We start from the raw sequence: 24,170 nt of genomic DNA on the forward strand, positions 1-24,170 counted from the left end.
AGAGTGAGTAATAGAGAGTAGTAGAGAGTGAGTAGTAGAGAGTAGTAGAGAGTAGTAGAGAGTGAGTAGTAGAGAGTGAGTAGTAGAGAGAGAGTAGTAGAGTAGTAGAGTGAGTAGTAGAGAGTGAGTAGTAGAGAGTGAGTAGTAGAGTAGTAGAGTGAGTAGTAGAGAGTGAGTAGTAGAGAGTGAGTAGTAGAGAGAGAGAGTAGTAGAGAGAGTGTGTAGTAGAGAGTGAGTAGTAGAGAGATAGTAGTAGAGAGTGAGTAGTAGTGTAGTAGAGTGTGGTAAATAATTTAATTACCGGGACTTAATTTGATACAGAAACATAATAAAAATAGCTCAGTAAAATAAGAGGCAAAGTCCGTGGTATTAGAGGTTCGGAATGGGCTTTATTCCAATGGACGATTCGAATCGTTGACTCCAAGTTCCATCACCACGGAGGTTCAGGAAGTGAAGTACATACTTTATTGATAAGTAATCACTTTTATACAATAGGCATTACAGTGAAGCAAATGCAGGAGGCGTAACAATTGATAGTGAAGATAAAACATACATGCGTAGCAAAAGTGGGCGTAACTGGGTGTAACTAAAGGACGTCATCAGATATGATGTCATAATAGGGTGGTTCCATGAAAGAATTTCGCAATGTCAGCAGAAATACTTGGCAGAAATGCGCGCGCAGCAGCATGACGGGTGATTGACGTGCAACTAGGGGGTGAAGGGGACTTGACATTTAGCTCTACATGTGGCGACAGAAGTCTGGAGGGTCAAGTCAACCTAATCCCAAATCATATCTAACATCCTATGTTTAAAGAACTATGTTATCCAAAAGAGAGGTCTCTTAGAGTAGAATCTTATTCTATACTGACTATACTGACTGTTAGTGCGTGTACAAGCGTCTAAGTGTCTACACTAGATGCGAGGGCAGAAATCTTCCATAATAATAGGGCTATGAATTACTTGCATAAAGACAGAGAAGCCGGGCCTTTGCTCGGTAGCTGGAAGAATGTTTACTTAAACTACTAGACAGGAATGCATTGGGCAGGGAGCGGAGCAGATAATTTCGAAGGTGAAATACAGTTTTTGGCAGGCAACAGGCTGATGTCAGGCATCGTGAGCCGCGCAGGGAATGAGACAAAGTTCATGGTCACAGATGCAGGTTCAGACTGGAGCTTTCGGAGGCAGAAGGCAAGAAAAGCTTGATGACAGAATCAGGGCCTACTTGCCTGGACTGTAAAATGGCATAAGTGAACCATATAAAGCCGGTGGCCTTTCATACTTAGGAATGGAATATCCGGCCTATTCATGGCGGATCTGAAAGAGGACATGTTGACGGTGGACGCACATGTGTTTGCGTCTTCATAACTGGAACTGGAGGGAACATACATGTACTTGTGATTCATACATGAAACCGTTGGGGTCCAAGATAGGGGACATAACTGATCAGAAAAATCCATATTTCCACATTCCCTCCTTGTCCCCTACTTGCCCGTTAAGAGATATCAATCTTCATCAATCCGTTGATCTGTTCATATAGCATCATTTGTTCTTCTTTTTTCTTCTGGGATGAATGAAATCTTGGTGGTGGAATACACGATGTGGCACACAGACCACAGATCGCTGGTCCACATTGTAGACATAGACAGCAACTGAATAGTATGAGAAAGCCAATACCTAGGAAGGATAGGACCTTCCATCCAAAGGTAGATAATACACTCCAAAACCAACCGGACCAAGTCCAGGTGCCTGGATTCTGGTGTATCTGGCTTACAATCTTATGAAGGCGAGTTATGGCTTTATATACAGATGGCGAATTTTCTGGTATGAAAATGCAACAACTTGATCCGATGACCCTACAAGCTCCGCCCCTATCGGCCAGGATGACGTCGAGGACAAGACGATTTTGAAGCACAACAATCCGCATAGCAGACTGCTCTTCTGTTAAATTGCCTAAGGCGGAAATAGTTTCGTTCACTACTGCTTCAAGGGTTCTAGTTAATCTACGTATCAGCTTACTATTAGTAACGGTACCTATATAGGGAAAGAGACCTTTATTGAAATCTGTGTATTTTTCCCATGCTGTTTCAGTGTAATCGACTATTGGGAGATCTCTCCTTTCTCTATTGTGTACTAAATGAGTATTTCTATGATAATCAGGAGGAGCTAGGAAAACAGGTGGCAAAAGGAATCCGATGTAGCAGGTACCATCCCAATCTAGAGGCAAACGTACATATGCCGTCTGACCACATATGAAATAGGAATGGCGGGAAGCTCTAAATGTAGACTTGCCTTGATCACTAAATTCTATTACAGTGGTGCATCTACTATGGCCCATATGTATGGAACCATTCTTTCTTACACATAATTCACCTTTTACTGGAAATATTGACATAGCGGGCAAAATTGGAGTAGCTTCGGATTCGACATTTAGGATCATAAGATTAAGCGTAAAATTACCTAATCCATACACTTCATTTTCTAGATCAGTTCCTGTTCTCTTGGGAAGTCCCTCCTTGTTAGGGTAGCAGACTTTAAGTAAAACTAAGTTCAAATTTCCCCATACCCAGTTGTCTTGATAAACTGCAGAATTCGAATCTAGGGAATTAATTAAACTAAACCATGCTCCACAGGAGCCGTTGTGTGTGAACGGGTATGGAAAGAGAGGTAGAATTCCTTTATAATTCTGATAGGGAGGGAGTCGGCCACATATCCAACAATTTGTAGCATTGCTAACCTGATGGGAATGATGTAACATACTAATAAATGTGTTATTGCGCAGCGCAAATCTATAAGACAACTCATGCGGAGGTAATTCACTAAAAGAATGTTCAGCAGTAACATTATAAACATGTCTAGAAATAGGATAATATATGTGCAACAATATACTTGCAGTAATTATTAAAAGACTTAAGAAAAACAAAATTAATAACGTCACTGTGCAATGACTACGCAGTGATTTACAGTATGTATGTCGTTTCAGTTTTATCCTTCTGTTTCTTTCTCTATACAGGTCTAAGGGATACATGTCAGAGACAAATTCGACCGATTCACCTTGGAGAGGACTTAAACAATCAAATTGCCTGACTGGTTAGACCTGAGTTTTAGTTTGTATAGTTCGTGATTACTCAGTTCAATCAAAGGGAGTTTTGAGTCAATCGGTGAAGACACACGAGGTGTGGTATTTACATCCGATGGTAGTCCATGAAATTTCTTGATATGACTTGAATGTACCCAGCCTTTTCTGCCTTCGATCTTCACGGCTGTCCTTGTGGTAAGCAAGACCAGTTGCGGCGACTTCCACCTAGGATCCAGCTGAGTCTTCCGATCAAAGTTCCTCACTAAAACCAGATCCCCCGGAACTACGTCATGGGGTTTCACCTCAGTGTTGTCAGGAAAAGCTGCAGCTACCTGTGAACGACAAGATTGTAGTGCAGACATCAAGGAAGCCAAGTAATCTGTCAGCATATTACAGTCAATATCAGTTATTTTGCGTGGTATAGGCGTCCCCCACATATTTGGTGGTCTGCCAAAGATCACCTCATACGGGGATAGCCCTGTTCGAGAGTGTGCTACCATTCTCATGTAAAAGAGTGCAACTGGTAACGCTACTACCCAGTCGACACCTTTCTCTCTGCATATTTTGGACAATCTAATTTTCAGGGTCTGATTATGTCTTTCCACGAGACCTGCTGCCTCGGGGTGTCGGACACAGTGGAATTTCCACTGATAGCCTAACAAAAGTGAAACGTGTTTCATTAGTTCGGATGAAAACGGCTGGCCGTTATCTGAGTAGACAACACGTGGTAAACCGTATCGTGGGAAGAATTCTCGAACCAACTGTTTGGCAGTAGTCGGGGCAGTGTAATCTGAAACCGGGTATGCCTCTGTCCAACGGGAAAGAGCACAGACAACTACGAGAACATATTTGAATCCTCGACATCGTTCCATCTGGATATAATCCATCTGGAGGACTTCAAAAGGGTGATCAGGAGGCTGAAATCCACCCTGTTCTACGGGAATGCTTTTACCTGGGTTAAACTGACAACAGATCATACAGGTACGAACTTTTTGTTTAGCTGCTGCTCGTAAATGTTTGTTGAACCAAATGTGTTGAATGCTGTCTAGCATAGCTTTTTCTCCTAGATGCGCTGGACTATGTACAGTGTTAATAATGACTTGGACCATTGAATCAGGAAGGAACCACACAGATTTTTCCTTCGTCATCCATCCTTGATCCGTTTGGATCCCTCCTAACTCAGTCCATTTCTTTATTTCGTCTGGTGTAGCATGTGTCTGTATGTCAATTACGTCAAGAGCGGGATCTTTAATCGTCATACAATGTGTTGGCGTCGGAACTATTGTCTTTGTCATGTCGGATGTTTGAGTTTGAGCAGTCTGTTTAGCTGTTTTGTCAGCTAGATCATTGCCTTGAGAAATGATATCAGTAACTTTCGTATGAGCTTTACATTTCATAATTGATATTGCAGTGGGTAAATGTATTGCATCTAATAAGGCATGAATGAGGGGTCCGTGCTGAATGTGGGCACCGTGAGAAGTTAAATAACCTCTCTCTCGCCACAAAGCCTGAGCTACGGGATCTAATGTACTAGAAAAATAAGCACATGGTTTGTGTGATCCTGCTTGTTCCTGTGTGAGTACTGACAAGGCAGTACCTTCGCGTTCTGTAACAAAGAGTGTAAACTGTTTATTGTAACATGGTGTTGCTAAAACAGGTGCTTGGCATAAGGCTTTCTTTAGGCTTTCAAAAGCTTGTGCATGTTCCTGAGTCCAAGGGAGAACAGTCGATGTGGCTGCCTCCTGTGTTGTCAATTGAATGAGTGGTTTTGCTAGAAATGCATACTGAGGGATCCACTGCCTACAATATGAAGTGAGGCCTATGAAAGCCCGCACCTCCCTTTGTGTCTTGGGTATTGGCATGTTAGCTATGAACTGAATGCGGTCGGGTGTAAGCTGCCTTCCCTCCTTGGACAGCGAGTGTCCAAGATAAACAACTCGCTGGACACAGAATTGCAGCTTAGAAGGGGACACCTTGTGCCCCTTTTCGGCTAGAAATTGTAAAACTGTCAGTGATGCTTTCTCACATTCAGGTTCGCTTCTAGCGGTGATCAGCAGATCATCGACATATTGAAGCAGGGCAGTGTTTACTGGCATGTGGATACTGTCGAGTTCTCGTTTCAGTGCTTGGCTATAGATGCTGGGGCTTTCTGTAAATCCTTGAGGTGCGCGTGTGAATTTAAAGCTACGTCCATTTAAACTAAATCCGAACAAGTATTGGCTTTCCGGATCTATTGGGACGCTGAAAAAGGCATTCTTGAGATCAATTACAGTAAAGAATGTTGCTTCAGAATCAATAGCTGTCAGTAATGACGAGATATCTGGGACCACAGGGAATTGTGGCACAATGCATTTGTTCAATTCGCGTAGATCAATAACCAATCGATATACTGGCGGGGCCTTTGGATCTGTTCGTTTAAGAATCGGAATTATCGGGGAATTACATACATTGGAGTCTGTTTCCACAACCACTCCTTGGGTAATGAGCTCGTCAATGATTTGCAGTAAAGCCCCTACAGCATCTGGTGGTAACTTGTATTGTCGCATTCGTGGTAGTACCACTCCTGCCTTTAGTGTAACTCGATATGGCGTAATATTCATGCAACCAACATCAGTAGGGCCTTGTGCCCATAACTGTGTAGGTAAAGTCTGCAGTCGGGGATCCATGTCTCGAGACACATAGTGACCTTTGAAATCACGTAAAAACAATCTTACTCCTTCCGGAGAACAACATATTATAGCTCCTAGAGCTTTCAGTGTTTTTATACCTAACAAGTTCTCTGGACATGATTTAGTAAGCAATAAATCTGTAGTTCGGGTTAAGGGTCCTATCGTAAGTGGAAGAGGCTGTGATACTTCATTAACAATAGGTTTTCCTGAAAAACCAAGGGAAATATTCTGTGAGCCTGAGAGGGGTGCCCCTGGAACTTCACTACGTTTTATAGTTGTTCGACTTGCCCCTGTATCAAGTAAAAATTTTCTATCTTGGCCTAATAGTTCACTATGTACATAAGGTCCTTCTTGGTCTACAGGGACCTCGATAAGGGGTAAGTCAACTTCCCTCTCTAGGCTTGTTCATGCGTATCGTTGATAATCAGGATAGTCGTACTGTGCGGTCTGGTACAGCTGTCGTGTCGTGGTTTGTGTGGCAGCAACAGGCAGCGCTGGTGCAGCTGGCACAAACTGTATAGACTGTTGTGGAGCTGGCATGGACTGTGCATGCTGCGGGGCTCCTTGTTCATTCTGATCCTGTCTAGGTGGCCGTGGTCTTTCTTGTGTTTTACCTGTGGCGATATTACGCTTCAGGACTGGGCAATCGTGTATGTAATGACCTGGTTGTTTACAATAGTTGCATGTCCCTTTTACAGGTCCTGCTGAATCACCGGACTGTGTCGTACCCTTTTTATGACCTTCAGCCGGAACTGTCTGGGAGACTAGCATTTTCATTTTCGTGTCTTTCATGCGTCTTTGTTCATGTTCTTGTTCCTCTCTAATTCTATTGTGATGATACTGTAACATTTGTAACATTTGTGATGGGGTATTACCTTGCCATGTACTCTCGAATTTTAATACTCTATTCTTCACTTGGGGCAAGGAATTTTCAACTAATTTTGTCACAAACAGATGTGGGTATGATTCGCTACTTGCTTTTATGCCACTATTTATACCAAAACATTTTTCAAATCGGGCATAGAAATCACTAGTGTCTTCATCTTGCTTTTGTTTACAGGCTGAGATTGCACCCCAGTCTTCCTTTTTCGTAGTTAATAAACGTGGCAGTACCTGTACTAGTAAACCTGGTAGTGCTTTAGTTTTATCCCCAAGCCTTGCTCCTGCAGTTCGGGCCTTTTCTTCTGCTTCTAATGCTGTCCAGTCTATCTTTTGGTCTCCCACCTCCCACTCTTTTTCCTTGAGTTTTTCATAAATGCCAGCAGGCATTGATACCTTTAATATTGTCATAATGTCGGGATAGGTATACTCTCCCATGAGTAACATGTCTTTAATTTCACGGTGAAAACCCGCTGGGTCTTTGTCATGACTGGGTACCACTTTCTTCATTTCTAACAATTCTTTTTTTGATATGGGCGTATATACAAATACACGTTTAAACTCATTGTCCTCGCCCTTTATTGGGTGTACTTCTCGTAAGGGATTCTGTCTGTCCATGTAATACGTCGTTCTTTCCTTGATGGGCAGTGAGACATGTTCTGGGCATACAAAAAGAATGTACTGCTTTCTTGATTCTAGTATTTCTCTAATTAACTTAGTACCTGAACCTCTCCATCTATTCGTGAGTAGTTCAGTCAATATATCAGGTAAGGGACCAGGATCTGAATGTTGGCTTTTATATAGTATAAGGAGTTGTTGAATCATATAAATCCCAGCTAAACGCTGTTCATCTGGGGTGAGGTTCAAAAATGTGTGTGCTACTGTATCATCACCATATTTTCCGGGACTGTCAACCCAGTGAACGGCTGACCTGGCTAATTCTTGTTCATCCATAGAATCGAGTAAATGATAACCCCTTCGTTCTCGGAGTAATTTGTCAGCGGCTTGGAACGAATGCTCGGGGGACCTTATATTTATTATAGGTGTTTGGAAATTCCTGTTATTATCTGGACATATCGGACGTATCGGGTCAGTAAAACATCTAGTACTATTACAAGATCTTCCTCTACCTACATAGGCTATGGTTTCTGACTGTCCTGTGGGCAGTCCTGATCCTTCCTCCTCCTCGTTTTGTTCGAACTGGTCTACCGCTAATCTCTCTTCGTGTAGGCGTTCTATTTCTTTACGGATCTTTCGGCACATGGCTATTATACATTTTTGCCTATCATGTCTCCCTTCTGATATATTCTGGCTCCATCTGGTAAGAGTTTCCATTGTTTCCGGATCTACCCCCGGTCGGTCTTGATTCCTGATCACACAATTTATGAGGAAACGTAACAGTTCCCCCTGTATCTCCACTTTCTGGTATTCCATAGCTCTGTTAATACATTCAGAATCTCGCCCTGTTTGGACAAAATGATATATATTATCTAGATGCATAGTCATTCCTGGTATCTTCCCTAAATACACCGCAGCTCGTCTGATACGTAATGATGCCATGATCATTTCGTCCTCTTTGCCGGGCACAGGGTCATATCTACAATCTTCAAGAAGTTCCTTAAGCGTGCGGGAATTTATGAGTTTGGGGGTACGTGGATGCGCTGATTCTTGAAAAGTAAGTTTATTTATTCTGGGTGGCGTAGAAAAAATGTTGGTAGCACCTCCGGTAGCCCCGTCTGGGGTATCGGGCGTGAAAGGATTCGTTGAACGCGATACAGCAACTATAGGTGTGGACACAGCTGTAGAAGCAGCTGTAGGAACAGATGTGGAAACAGATGTGCTTGCCGGAACTTGTGTCAGGGTTTGTTGTTGTAGAGGTACAGATACAGGATCTTGGCGTTGAACTTCCCCGGCAGACGGTCTATGTGGGGCGGGGTTAGCATACTCGGGAGCTGCGTCATCTAAATATGAGGAAAGAAAAACATCTTCTGCGGTTCTAGGATGCCCCTTAGGATGTACTTTTATTGGAAATAATGGGGGTGGCAAGTCTTTTGGTATCTCCGGAGTAGCCTTAGGTAATCCCTCGGCCAGAAGGGGATACATACCCTTCATAAGGGCATTTCTTTGTCTGTCTACTTGTTCTGATTTCACTCGTGTACCTTCTTCAATTAATAGATTTTCTCGGACTTTATTTGAATTCTCTTTATTTTTCTCTTCCTGTCTGAGTGCTTTTTCTGTACGTCTATGAGATTCTTTACGCCATAACTCAACGGCATCTTTCTGTGACTGTCTGGCTTTCCTTTTCCATAACTCTTCCTCTACTTTCATGATGCACTCTGCATCCCAGGTCCCAGCTGCGGGCCGCCTCTGACTTTCTGGTAATTCCTTGGTGTAGTCTACCCATAAATCAAGAAATAATATAGCGTCTAAGCCGTGTTTATGATACATGAAGTACCCTGGAGTGTCCCTAGGAGGAATAGGAACAGCTTCTTCGAGTACCCCTTTTCTAGTTGTGATCTGTCTTAATTTCGAAAAGAGCGGCATATTGAGAACTGATCTGATACTTGATTTTGAACAAACTTAATACAATAAACACAATAATGAACAGTCATTCACACCACAATATGCAGGACGTATTAACACATTTAACATTTAACACTTTAAATGAGCAACAATGATGATGACGATCTAAGGAAACTTAATCACTAAACATAATACTCGGCATTAACTGAATTATTCTGAATTTATATACTTGATATACTAGATATACTGCTAAACAGTACAGATACACTGCTAAAACAGTGCAGACCGGATTTGTGTACCCAAACCCGTCTTGACCGGCACAACCTATGTGCACGTCAGAACGCCTCCCCAGTGATGGTACTCACCGGGTAGCTCGGAACGGAAGGCCTCGGAACGGAACTGAACTGGACTGGACCGGACTCGACTCGAAAGACTTCGGAAACTTCGGAACATCGGAAACCTCGGAACTTCGGAACTTGGTGGGCCTCTGTATACCTCGGATCTTGCTCTCTCAGCTAGGCTCTGGTCGGGATACTTCGCACTTCTCACCGCCTCGTCTGGGTGTTGATCGCAGCCTCAGTCGCCCCCGCTTGACCGGAGGGAGATACAGGAAATCCTGCTGGTACGCGTTGTTGTCCGTCCAGCTGTGGCAGGAGACCGGGCCTGCAACGCACCGCCGGCGCGTGAGATGAGAAAGTGTCCCTGTTCGGGCGCCATTCATGTGGTAAATAATTTAATTACCGGGACTTAATTTGATACAGAAACATAATAAAAATAGCTCAGTAAAATAAGAGGCAAAGTCCGTGGTATTAGAGGTTCGGAATGGGCTTTATTCCAATGGACGATTCGAATCGTTGACTCCAAGTTCCATCACCACGGAGGTTCAGGAAGTGAAGTACATACTTTATTGATAAGTAATCACTTTTATACAATAGGCATTACAGTGAAGCAAATGCAGGAGGCGTAACAATTGATAGTGAAGATAAAACATACATGCGTAGCAAAAGTGGGCGTAACTGGGTGTAACTAAAGGACGTCATCAGATATGATGTCATAATAGGGTGGTTCCATGAAAGAATTTCGCAATGTCAGCAGAAATACTTGGCAGAAATGCGCGCGCAGCAGCATGACGGGTGATTGACGTGCAACTAGGGGGTGAAGGGGACTTGACATTTAGCTCTACATGTGGCGACAGAAGTCTGGAGGGTCAAGTCAACCTAATCCCAAATCATATCTAACATCCTATGTTTAAAGAACTATGTTATCCAAAAGAGAGGTCTCTTAGAGTAGAATCTTATTCTATACTGACTATACTGACTGTTAGTGCGTGTACAAGCGTCTAAGTGTCTACACTAGATGCGAGGGCAGAAATCTTCCATAATAATAGGGCTATGAATTACTTGCATAAAGACAGAGAAGCCGGGCCTTTGCTCAGTAGCTGGAAGAATGTTTACTTAAACTACTAGACAGGAATGCATTGGGCAGGGAGCGGAGCAGATAATTTCGAAGGTGAAATACAGTTTTTGGCAGGCAACAGGCTGATGTCAGGCATCGTGAGCCGCGCAGGGAATGAGACAAAGTTCATGGTCACAGATGCAGGTTCAGACTGGAGCTTTCGGAGGCAGAAGGCAAGAAAAGCTTGATGACAGAATCAGGGCCTACTTGCCTGGACTGTAAAATGGCATAAGTGAACCATATAAAGCCGGTGGCCTTTCATACTTAGGAATGGAATATCCGGCCTATTCATGGCGGATCTGAAAGAGGACATGTTGACGGTGGACGCACATGTGTTTGCGTCTTCATAACTGGAACTGGAGGGAACATACATGTACTTGTGATTCATACATGAAACCGTTGGGGTCCAAGATAGGGGACATAACTGATCAGAAAAATCCATATTTCCACAAGAGAGTGAGTGGTAGAGAGTAGTAGAGTGAGTAGTAGAGAGTGAGTAGTAGAGAGTAGTAGAGAGTAGTAGAGAGTGGGTAGTAGAGAGTGAGGAGTAGTAGAGAGAGTAGTAGAGAGTGGGTAGTAGAGAGTGAATAGTAGAGTAGTAGAGAGGTGTCAGTCTGTGTCAGTCAGTATCAGTCAGTGTCAGTCAATCAGTGTCAGTGTCAGTCAGTGTCAGTCAATCAGTGTCAGCTAGAGCAGCTCTGCTGACCTGGTTTCTCTGGCTCTAAAGCAGCTCTGCTGACCTGGTTCTCTCCCTCTAAAGCAGCTCTGCTGACCTGGTTTCTCTGGCTCTACAGCAGGTCTGCTGACCTGGTTCTCTGGCTCTAGAGCTGCTCTGCTGACCTAGTTCTTAGGCTACAGAGCAGCTCTACTGACCTGGTTCTCTGGCTCTAAAGCAGCTCTGCTGACCTACTTCTTAGGCACTAGAGCAGCTCTGCTGACCTGGTTCTCTGGCTCTACAACGGCTCTGCTAACCTGGTTCTCTGGCTCTAAAGCAGCTCTGCTGACCTGGTTCTCCCCCTCTAAATCAGCTCTGCTGACCTCGTTCTCTGCCTCTAGAGCAGCTCTGCTGACCTGGTTCTATGGCTCTAAAGCCGCTCTGCTGACCTGGTTCTCTGTCTCTAGAGCAGCTCTGCTGACCTGGTTCTCTGGCTCTAAAACAGCTGTGCTGACCTGGTTCACTCACTAAAGCAGCTCTGCTGACCTGGTTCTCTGGCTCTAGAGCAGCTCTGCTGACCTGGTTCTCTGGCTCTAAAGCAGTTCTGCTGACCCGGTTCTCTGCCTCTAGAGCAGCTCTGCTGACCTGGTTCTATGGCTCTAGAGCAGCTCTGCTGACTTGGTTCTCGGCCTCTAGAGCAGCTCTGCTGACCTGGTTCTCTGGCTCTACAACGGCTCTGCTGACCTGGTTTCTCTGACTCTACAGCAGCTCTGCTGACCTGGTTCTCTGCGCTCACGATGCACGCACCCGACTTCGCGAATATATATTTAAAAATAATATGTTTATTAGAAGTACAAATATATTATTTTTATGAATATCTTAGATAATCTCTTGCCCTAATATGTATATTAAAGACACATACATATCATTTTGGAACATAATTTTTTTTTGCGGGAGTCGCCCCAGCATGTATATGACGTCACGCGGGACCCGCCACCGCGCAAGCATCTCGTACCGTAATGTGCATGTGTCACGAATGCGTGGGAGCAGGAGTCGGGGACTGGTCGCATACCAATCGTGCACATCACGTAATATTAAATGTATATGATGTAACTGAAAAACACGCAGCCGTCGCACACCGTACGTGGATCCTTCACAACTTTTCTAAAATGGCGGCTAGAATCCACGCACCCACCGTGATGTGTACGCTTTGAGTGCGCGACTCCGAAAAAAAAATGGATTTTTTTTAAAAAAAAGAAAATAATATAAATCTAAAAATTAAAAATTAAAACAAAAAAATTAATCAATATTTCAGTTCGAATGTTTTTTTTAAAAAAATTGGGGCAATTTTCAGAAAAATATATAATGTTATTTAATGAATAAAATAATTATAAATAAAAACTGTAGAAAATCAGTACAAAAAAATAGGTATAACTGCTATCACACTTAAAAATTTGCATTTAAAAAACCTTTGAAATTCACAGAAAAAAAACGTAGGTTTCAGAGACGTTATAGTTAGAAATTCGCATTTAAAAAACCTTAGAAATTCACAGAAGAAAACATAGGATTCAGGGGTGTTATAGTTATCTGGCCATTTCACTCGTACCAAACCATAGAAATTCCTCCGTTATAGTTAGTTCTGCTAACTATAATTCGCGCGCCCGCAATGCACTGCTGATGATATCACATATTGCATCGTTCATGACATGGTCAGTGACATCACTGATGACATCGGACATCACTGATGACATCTCAAATGAAATCACTGATGACATCATCCATGTGACAATCTGATACACCTCATCTTACACTAGTATAACCTTTCATCACTCACTGTAAAATACAGAGTCCCATATTTGAAACCATTGACACACCAATACCAGTTACTACATACCCACTCACTGATTCCTAAGTCTACACACACAACTCCCCATTCAACAACAGAATCATTTATACATGCAGTCACTAATTAATAGAACACTATCAAACCACTTATACACATATATAGACATTGACACATCAGCAGTCATCTTAGTCGGTTATGCAGTCATCCTACTCACTCATGAAAAAAATTAATCACACTTACATTTACTCACTTACACAATTATCCAACAACACCTCATTTATTCAAACACATAGTAACTCATAGTTAATATGTTAAAAAATCACCATTACGATTATACACTCATTCATATAGTTACTCTCACAATCACTGACTCTTACACATACTTATTTATATACACCAACTCTCACATACAATGCCTTTTATTTTTTTACTTTGTTGAAGATGTACAACTAAAACATATATTCGCTCACCAACACACAAATACACTCAGTCACCCAAACAACTGTTTCCACATGCACTCTTAAACCTATACACCTAGTCAATCAACCATTCACACTTCTATGCATAGTTACACACACCCCATCCAACCACATACAAACTCCGTGTCCCATACAAATACTCACCCAACTAATCAATAACTAATATACACACTCACGTAGTTAGTGACCAACTGATGCAGCATGTTATACAACAACAGAGACAGTGATGCACACATTCACATAGTTTAGTTACTAATCCATGTATTGAGTGAGACACTTTTAATTACTCACTTAAACAGACAGTCAGACAGCTACTAAATCCTCCATCCAGACAGTTATATATCCACTCAATCTTCAATACAGATTGGTATATATATATAATACATATTTAAATTTCAAACTAAACCACATTCACTGGATGATGTCATCAGTGATGTCATTAGTGATGGCATTAGTGATGTCATTTGAGATGTCACTGACCATGTCATGAATGATGCAATATGTGACATCATCAGCAGTGCTTTGCGGATGCGCGAGTTATAGTTAGCAGAACTAACTATAATGGAGGAATTTCTATGGTTTTGTACGAGTGAAATGGCCAGCTAACTATAACACTATATAATATACCATTGACCTCCCTGTACTCTTCTTAAGATGTGCATTAATTACATTTGCAAAAAATATGGCGTAGGTCTCCAAAAGCAGAGCTACAGATAGCAGTGTTTGTCAGAATAATATTGGCTTGTTTAGTGATTTAAAGGTAGGAAATTGTAAATTAAAAAAAATAATAAAATGTTTAACTTTTCATCCAACAGAGCAGATATTAAATATGCTGGCTAATTACTGTATGAAGGTGTTTTTTTGGCTGTAGAATATGTGTTTAATGGATGTGATATTCCTCTCTGGTTTTGTGTTTCTGATTGTACTTATGAAAGCATGTTGGCTCAAATTTTGTATCTACAAATGTTTCTACTGTGAAAGGTTTACTTATTTGACTTTTAAATATGATTGTATCTGTGTGGATAGGTTTGTCGATGGTTTAGTGTTTTTTCACTACTGTTTGTTTTTGTGTCTTTATGTTTGGGTGATGGGTTTTCCTAACTGTAAATGGGTTTTTCAGAATATCTGGGTTCTTTTCTGGGTCATTGTTCTGTATTTTTAGCATTTGTACCTTGGTTAGTTTGTCGATATTTTGACTATGGATACATTGGTTTGAGTGTATGGTGAGATTGTGGTTTCTTGATTATTGTTTTTCGCAGTCCTTGAATTAGCAGAACGTTTTTTTATTTTTGCCTGGGTGATTTGTTGGGTGGATGTGTACTGGTAGTGAGTTTGTAGTGGTTTGTGTTTGTTATGATCTAGAGTACTTTGTGTTGATAGGTGCATTTTCTTTCTTAGTAAATTTTTATTATTCTGGAATTGTGGGTATTGAGCACGCTTTGCTGGTTTCAATATGCCTGTTTTTAATTGGGTTTCAACTAACAAATGAGTTTTACTTGTTAATGTAGTCTGTCTTATTTATATATTGTTTCCGTGTAGAGAAAGGAATCTGATTCTGTAAAAATATTTGTGGTTGTTTCTTGATTGTAGTTTGAGCAGTTTCTAGAAGTTCCTTTGTTTGTGGTGAGTAGGTTTATAGAAGTGGGGAGATTCAGTAACAGAATAATGCATAAAGGAAGGCTCTGGTTGGGGTGACCTGATCGAAGGGAGTTAATATTGGTATGGGTAATATATTCAATCTATAATGTATGTTGATAAACAAGGCAACATCTGAAGATTATAATGAGCATAAATTACTGGGCGTAGACAATAGTAAGTAAATATAACTCTAATGTGGCTGATACCTTTATTCTTTAAGTTCTTAATTTGCCTGATGAATGCCAATGCAGACAGCGAAGAATGTGAATTAAAATAACATGTAGAAATATTACATATTTGTTGTTTTATAGGAATACTTCCAATTTTAGGATTGGATTAGATACATCCATGAAGTTGAGGATGTTTTAGTGGTATTTCTCTTCTACAGTATAATTAAATACCATCTGTTTCTCTTCCACACAGGCCTTTCTCTAAATGTAGCTCTCACATACTTTTTTTTTCCTATAACTCTCTCTCATGCTTCAGATTCCTCATGTTGGACCTGCCGGAGATGGAGAGTTTTGTTAACCTGCACAAACATCTGCCCATCAAGCGACAGGTAAGTGATGCCAGGTCTCCGTATGTCTAGTGTTGGAAGATGCCAGTTATCAATAGCAGCAAACTCTTGGCATTTAATTATAGAGGAACATCACAGGTGTAAACTCTTGTAAATGAGGTGCAGTCTGCTTTTTTTTTTTTAATGTGCTGAATAGTTGTCATTTTTTCCAACTTTTCGAATATAACTAATTGTCAATATTTCAATCGTGCTGTAATATGTGGTCATCTATATTTGGGATGGGAAGGAGAATGCCATTCCCGTATAGAATGTCCTATAATCTAAAACAGTGAAAATAGGGGGTATACTGTTACGCACTAACTAAAGGATACTCTCACTGGGGTCTCTATGAAGTCACTGGGAGCATGCACTCATAACGGCAAGTGCCCGCACACATCCGAAGGTGGCATGCTTCATCACTGGGCTTGCTCCTCGTCTGGCTGACACTGCAATGTGCCCAGCAGGCTCCACGAGAGGGCTCTTCATTGGACATCTTTTAATCACCAATGGGTAACTGAGTTGTAAGTGTGTTTCCAGTCAGTGGTCAAGATTGAAAAAAAGGATGTGAATTACAGATATAGATATCTTAGATGTCTGAATAACGTGAGTCACGTCCTAGTTATCAGCTTGATTTTATCTATTAGGTATTTGAGGTATTTGGGTTCAGCATGTGCAAGGTATTAGACACCTGCCTTGAAAAACACCAAAACTGGATGGCAGACAATTTCCTTATGCATTTCTCCTGAAAACAGATTTCTACGTCTTTAGAACTTTACTCCTCATTTTTGATTTTCGGAAACTGTTAAATCTCTCTTTTGGTCTCACACTTCATACTACCCAAAACGTCTGCTAATTTCTTGAGCTACTCTCTCAAAACAAATCCATTGAGTGCTTAGGAACCAGTTGAAACAGCTGTTTAATGTGTAATTTCTAGATTAGCTAGCTGCCAGGAATAGAATTTTGGCAGGTGCACCAGACTAGAAAATCAACCTTTTCTTCTGGTCTTTGAATCAGTAGCTTCCAAAATCTATAAATGATGTAAAAAAATGTTTCTGTTACTATGATTGCCACTTTTGTATAATGGAACTGTGAAAGTAAGTTTTTTGTTAAGCGCCCTATTACTCTGTGGTGTAAGAGCATTATATAAGACTATTTATTTATTTTTTTTAAATCTTTTTATTGAGTTTGAACAATACCAAATCACGTGCATGATCAAGAGAAAAGTGGCATATTTCATCATTCATATCCGTCCTTCATTTAATACATACAGCGCGATCAGGGTGTAACTTGCCTTTTTCGTTTTGTGCGTTGCAATTCCAGTTCTGTTGTTGGAGACACATACAAATCCCCTTGATAGGCATTCCATTTGCCCCACTTTTTGTCCCATTTTTTGGGGCACACTCTTACCTTGAACACCCCTTTTTCTGCGATCATACACTTGTCATATTCCCTGGTCCACGTCCGGAGCGAGGGTCTGTCTGCCACTCCCCATTTCCTCGCTATCTCCCTCGCCCAATGTGTAACCCAGTGTCATAAATTGTTGTTCATTTTCTGTAATGTCAGTCGGCTCTCATATGTTTAGGAGACCCAGCCGAGGTGTAAGGGTGTGGTCTTTTTCCCAGGGCTTCTAGGATGCTCTCCGTGGCCCCCTCCCAAAGAGGACTCACACCTGGGCATTCCCATATCATATGGTAAAAAGATGCTTCTTGTTGGCACCCTCTAATGCATATTGCATTAGGCCTGGAGCCGATCTTTGCAAGGGTTGTACCCGTGAGGTAAGATCTATGTAAGATTTTTAGTTGGATAAGTCTATGCCGCAATGTTATGGCTGCCTCGCGAGGGGACATCAATGCCGCCTGCCAGTCATCTTCATCTATTGACCCTAAGTCCAGCTGCCATTTCTCCCGAAGTTTGTGAAAATTATCAGGTAGGTTATTACAGAGTTTTTTATATGTGAGTGATATGGCCTTTGTAAGCAGTGGACCCTCAAGAAGCCTGTCTTCTAAAGGGGACGAGTCTGGGACTTCCGTCATGTCAGGGATAGCTGTGGTGAGGGCGTGCCTAATTTGCCGATATCTGAACACCTCCTATTGGGCCATATCATACGTCCTCTGTAGGTCCTGAATTTGAGAAGTGCCCCCTTTTGTACCATGTCTCCTATTGTTGAGATTCCTATCATGTCCCACTTATCGAACCCGGGGTGACTGCCAAGAAGCCCCAGTCTCTGGGTACACCACAAGGGCGTGGCCTTGGTGAGGGTCTTTGCCCATCCTAGGCGGGCGTTCGCCAGGTGCCATGTCATCACCGTGTGGGCTGTGGGGCCAATGTAACGGCCCCTTCGAGCCTTAGAATATAGTGCCTCCAGATATCCCGCCCTTCCCATCTGATATCTATCAAGCATGTATGCCGGATCCATCGGGGATCTGTAGATCCAGTGATTCACCACCACCAGCTGCGTTGCCCAGTAGTAAAGACGGAGATCTGGGAGGGCAGTGCCCCCATCGTACCATCCTTCAGTCAGCTTGTGCATTGCTATTCGAGGGGAACCACCATCCCATAATAGTGTTAATATTTTGCTCTCCACCCCGGCAAAATATGCGTCTGGGACCCTGTGGGGGCAGTTTTGAATGATGTACAAGAACCGGGGAAGGGCCAGCATCTTAAAAAGGGCTGCCCGCCCCACCAGGGATAGAGGTAGGGAGTGCCAGTGTTTAACGTCTGCCCGTAGCCGGGTTAAAGGGACCGCAAGATTCCGGTCGTAGAAAAGTCGTGGGTCCGGAGTCACAAAGATCCCCAAATATCAGTAGCCTTCCGTGGTGATCTCTACCGTGCAGCCCGATGGTAATCGGGGAGCCTGACCCTTCAGGATGAACAAACCTGATTTGCTCCAATTGATGGCATATCCTGAGTATTTCCCGAAGTTCGTGAAAATATTCAAAACCCCATGAAGGGATTTATAGGGTGATGCCAGGTAGAGCAGTATATCATCTGCATATAATGATATATTCTATCGTCATGCCCCTCCGCCCATTCCAAACCCTTCACCATAACATCTCGCCTAACCCAGGCCGCGAGCGGCTCCAGCATCAGGTCGAATAGCAGGTGGGAGAGAGGGCAACCTTGCCTGGTTCCCCTTTTTAGTGGGAAGGGTCTGGATGTATAGTTATTGACTCGGACCTGTCCCCTAATATCTGTATACAGTAATCTCACCCAACCCATGAATTTAGGAGCGAAGCCCATACGCCTCAAGACTTCAAATAAGTAGGGTCATTCAATGGAATCAAACCCCATTGAGGCGTCCAGGGAGAGGATCACTGCGTCTTCTTCAAGAAACTCACGACGAGCTATTACGCTATGGAGGCGTCTAATGTTTAATGCTGTGTTCCTCCCGGGCATGAAGCCTGACTGATCCGGGTGGACCAGCGAAGAAATTACCGCTATTAGGCGTAGGGCTAGGACTTTAGCTAACATCTTTGCTTCCGCATTGATTAGGGAGATTGGGCGGTAGGAGCCACATGCATCAGCAGGCTTACCCGGCTTCCTAAGTACTACAATGGATGCTAGTCGTTGGTCTTCCGGCAGGAGACCCTTCTCATAACTTTCTTCAAACATTGCCCGCAAATGACGTGTCACCTGCGTGGCCACTACTTGAAAAAATTCTATGGGGATCCCGTTGGGGCCCATCGCTTTGCCTGATTGTATATTGCTCATTGCCTGTTGAATCTCCACATCAGTCAAATCTCCCTCCAATGCCTCTCTGTCTTCGGCCGACAGTACCGGTACGTCACTGTCCTCAAGGAGTTGGCGGGAGTCCTCCGAAGTGTATGAAGTGGATGGGGTGTAAACTTGATCTGAAAGAAACACGTTAGTTAGATTCCTCACCTTAGAATATCCCCAGGCGTCAGACTGGATCCGGAAGATTTTTCGTCAGCAATACCCCTTGCGCGTCGCTAGGCGTCGTCTGCGGCTCCGCGTCCGTCGTCGGCGTCGTGCGCCGGGATGACGTCGTCGGAGTACTTAGACGCCGCCCTCGCGCGCTGACGTCAGTTCTTCTTTTTTCCGCGCCAGTAAGCGCAGATCCGGGAGAGCTACCCCTTTTAGTCTTTTTTGACTAACTCTTTTTGATCATTTTTGATCCCTGTCTGTCGACATCTGGTGCCGGTAGGATGCCTGGGTTCAAGGCTTGTGAAGACTGTCATCGACTGATGTCGGTGACCGATCACCACCGCCGGTGCCTCTATTGCTTAGGCCTCGACCACGACGCGGAGTCGTGCACCGACTGCCAGGCCCTGACTTCGAAGGCTAGGCGGGAGCGGTCCCGCAAGCTTCTCGAGCTTCGCCACTCGGCTCCGCGTCGTGCGCGATCCCGGTCCAGGAGGAGGTCCAAGGATCGCTCGCGGAGCCCTAGCCGACGCCACCATCGATCGTCGGGCTCCAAGTCGTCGGGTAAGTCCAAGCACTCAAAGAAGTCCAAGAGGCGACATCGCTCTTCGGACTCCCCTCGCCGGTCGCGCGACTCGGCCGAGGGTCCAAGTGGTTCCACCCCCGCGGCTCCGGCGGAGCCGCAGGTGCCGCGTCCGCCCCCATACCTTCCGGTCCCTGGGGCTGACGCGGCGCCGGCGGAGATCAGCGCCTTCCTCTCGGCCATGAGGAGCCTGGCCCCGCCGTCGACGCCCGCTGGCGCGCCTTCGGGCCCCGCGGGCTCGACTGGGCGACCTCGCGTGCCGGCGGCTCCGGCCCCGGCGCCGTCGACGACTCCGGTCTCGACGCCGCAGGTCCCCGCGGGGCCCATGCCTGGGCCCCAGTCGACGCCGGTTGACCTTGTCACTCCTCCACCGGCGCCGACGCCTGAACCACCGACGCCGTCACCGGCGCCGCCGACGCCGACGCCTGTGACGCCGACGCCCCAGTTTAGCCCTCATCCGGACCCGACGCCGGCACGGCGTCCGCCGACGCCGCATCCGACGCCGCTAGAGACCTACCATCTCTACAGTCCGGTTCCGATCATTCCTCCTGTTTATCAGGAATCGGAAGAAGGGGGCGACTGGGAGGGGTTCGAGGACCCTCTGGCTGTTCAGTCACAGCTTTCTCAGGACTGGGCAGATGAACTGGGGGAGGCCAGCGGGCTGGACACCTCGCCAGACGCTGGATTCACTTCTCCTCCGACCGTGGCTTCGGAGGAGGGTGCAGCATTTTCTGTGGTGCTGCGCAAGGCGGCTGAGGCCCTTGGGCTCGAGTTGCCTGCCGTGGCTGTGAGGACCAACATCCTCACTGAGGTGCTTCAAACCTCAGCAAGCTCCACTGAGCCTCTGCTGCCGTTTAACGAGGCCCTCACTGACGTTCTGCAGGGCACCTGGTCCAAGCCCTCCACAGTTCCTCCTGTGGATAGGAACGTTGCCAGGCGCCACCGCCCTGCTCCGGGCGACCCCAGCTTCCTGTCCCAACACCCCACCCCCGAGAGTCTGGTTATCCAGGCCTCTACTTCCCAATCCTCCTTCCCGACCGCTCCGCCGGACCGGGATTCCAAGAGACTCGAGCAGTTTGGCAAGAAACTGTTCTCGTCCCTTAGTTTGGGCCTGCGGTCCTTAAATACCGCCTGTCTCTTGGACCGTTATTCCCATTCCCTGTGGGATACGGTGGAGGACGTGCTGCCCCTGTGTCCGGAGGAGGTCCGGCCACGTCTTTCCCAGGCTCTGGCCGATGGGAGGGATGCAGCACGGCACGCCATAAGATGTGGGCTTGACACCACGGACTCGCTAGGTCGGGCGATTTCCACCACGGTGGCGCTCCGCCGCCACGCCTGGATGCGGTCCACGTCATTTTCCGGGGATGTCCAGAACACCCTCATGGACATGCCCTTTGATGGCACTCGCCTGTTTGGTGAGAAGGCGGACAGTGCGCTGAACCGCTTTAAGGACTCCCGGGCTACGGCCAAGTCCTTGGGCCTCTCGGCTCCGCGGGCGCACACCTCCGCTTTTCGCCCCTTTCGTGGCCAAGGAAGGGGCGCCTCCTCACGTCCGCAGAGCCACCAGCCGCAGAACCAACCTGCGCGCGGTCGCGGACGTGGCTTCCGCCGTGGCGGAAATGGAGGCCGACGTGGTCAGCCCACATCCACCCCGGCAGCATCCGCCTCAAAGCCTTCCTAGTCCGAGCTTTCAGGCCCATACCACGCCAGTGGGCGGCAGAGTTCGCCATCACCTGCTCCACTGGCGGTCCATAACATCGGACAGGTGGGTGCTGCAAATCGTCCGAAGGGGCTACTCCCTCCCCTTCGAGACGACCCCTCCAGCCATGCCACCACAGCACCACCGTATCTCGGGGGATCATTTGGATCTTCTCCGCGAGGAAGTTTCGGCTCTCTTGGCCAAGGGGGCCGTCGAGCGCGTTCCGAGTCCAGAAGTAGGTCGTGGTTGTTATTCCCACTACTTTCTGGTTCCCAAGAAGGGCAAGGGGGGCCTGCGCCCTATCTTGGACCTCCGGAACGTCAATGCCTTCCTCCGAAAGGAAAGGTTCAAGATGCTAACGTTGGCTCAGGTTTTAGCTGCCCTAGACCCTGGAGACTGGATGGTAGCGTTGGACTTGCAGGACGCATATTTCCATATCCCCGTCCTGCCGGCCCACCGGCGTTACCTGCGGTTCACGGTGGGCCAAGAGCACTTTCAGTTTACCGTGCTCCCCTTCGGCCTCACCAGTGCCCCTCGGGTGTTCACGAAAGTGATGGCGGTGGTCGCAGCTCATCTGCGCAGATCAGGGGTCCCAGTCTTCCCCTATCTCGACGACTGGTTGTTGAAGGCGGGCTCGCCCCAGGCAGTCGTCTCCCACCTCCAGACTACGGCGGATCTCCTGCATTTGCTGGGGTTTTCCATCAACGTGCCGAAGTCACACTTGAGTCCCTCTCAGAAGCTCCTCTTCATCGGAGCGGTTCTCGATTCGGCGCAGTTCCGGGTCCATCCACCGGAACAGCGGGTCCGGGATATACAGGCCCTGATTCCCATCTTTCGGCCTCTATCCCGGGTTTCGGTCAGGCTAGTGTTGCGGCTTCTGGGGCTGATGGCCTCCTGCATCCTACTAGTGCATCACGCCAGGCGGCGCATGCGGGCTCTGCAGTGGGACCTGAAGTTTCAGTGGGCCCAGCATCACGGCAACCTGTCCGACCATGTCTTGATCTCGGAGGGCACTGCACAGCAGTTGCAGTGGTGGCTCACGGACCGCGAGTGGGTCAAGGGCAAGAGCCTCTCCCTTCCCCAACCGGAGCATGTCGTAGTGACGGATGCGTCCCTCCTGGGTTGGGGTGGCCATATGGGAGAGGCGGAGATCAGAGGCCTCTGGTCTCCGGCGGAGTCTCGTCTCCACATCAACCTGTTGGAGTTGAGAGCGATCCGGCTTGCACTGAAAGCCTTCCTTCCCTCTGTCAGGGGAAGTGTCGTGCAGGTGTTCACGGACAACACCACCGCCATGTGGTACTGCAACAAACAGGGCGGGGTGGGGTCGTGGACCCTTTGTCAGGAGGCTCTGCGCCTCTGGACATGGCTGGAACACCAGGGCGTCACCCTGGTGGTTCAACATCTGGCGGGCTCTCTGAACGCCAGAGCAGACGAACTCAGCCGCCGGTGCATGATGGATCACGAATGGCGTCTGAACTCCGAAGTGGTGCAAGGCCTCTTTCAGCAGTGGGGAGAGCCTTGGTTAGATCTATTCGCCACCGACGAGAACGCGCAATGTCAGCAGTTCTGCGCGTTGGAATTTCCAAGGCGGCACTCGCTCGGCGACGCTTTTCGTCACGAGTGGAGTTGCGGTCTGTTGTACGCCTTTCCGCCTATACCACTTCTGCCCAGAGTGCTGAAGAAGATCAGGCGCGACCGGGCCCAAGTCATCTTGGTGGCTCCGGATTGGGCACGAAGATACTGGTATCCCGAGCTACTCAGTCTGTTGACCGATCCCCCGATACGTCTGCCCCTTCGGGAGGATCTTCTGTCGCAGCAGCAGGGGACGGTCCTCCACCCGAACCTGTCCAGCCTCCACCTCCATGCGTGGAGATTGAGCGGCGGCAGTTGATGCCATTTGACTTGCCTCCTGAAGTCTGTGATATCATTCTGGCAGCCAGGCGTCCCTCCACAAAGTCGGTATACGCCTGCCGGTGGAACAAATTTGTGGCATGGTGCACAGCAAAGGCTGTGGATCCCCTTTCCGCCCCTCTTTCTGAGGTTCTCCTCTTCCTTCTTTCTCTGGCCCGGCAGGGCTCTGCCCTGGGCACCCTGAAAGGTTATCTTGCTGCCATCTCCGCCTTCTTGCGGCTTCCTGATCAGCCTTCTCTTTTCAAGTCCCCTGTGGTTACACGCTTTCTCAAAGGCATTACACACACGTTCCCTCCTGTCCCTTTTGTAATGCCTCAGT

The 24,170-nt window shown here is 46.2% G+C and overlaps 1 protein-coding gene across 1 annotated transcript in view; it reads left to right on the plus strand.

The window, feature by feature from the left end:
- The window catches only part of BBS1 (Bardet-Biedl syndrome 1), an 843,521-nt gene that overhangs the window by 115,255 nt on the left and 704,096 nt on the right, over positions 1-24,170 (plus strand). The window contains exon 7 of the mRNA XM_085625445.1: positions 15,707-15,779. Coding sequence (XP_085481571.1) covers positions 15,707-15,779 — 73 coding nt within the window. The remainder of the gene's footprint in view (positions 1-15,706; positions 15,780-24,170) is intronic.

Source organism: Triturus cristatus, chromosome 9 (genome assembly GCF_964204655.1).
Source record: "Triturus cristatus chromosome 9, aTriCri1.1, whole genome shotgun sequence".
NCBI lineage: Eukaryota > Metazoa > Chordata > Amphibia > Caudata > Salamandridae > Triturus > Triturus cristatus.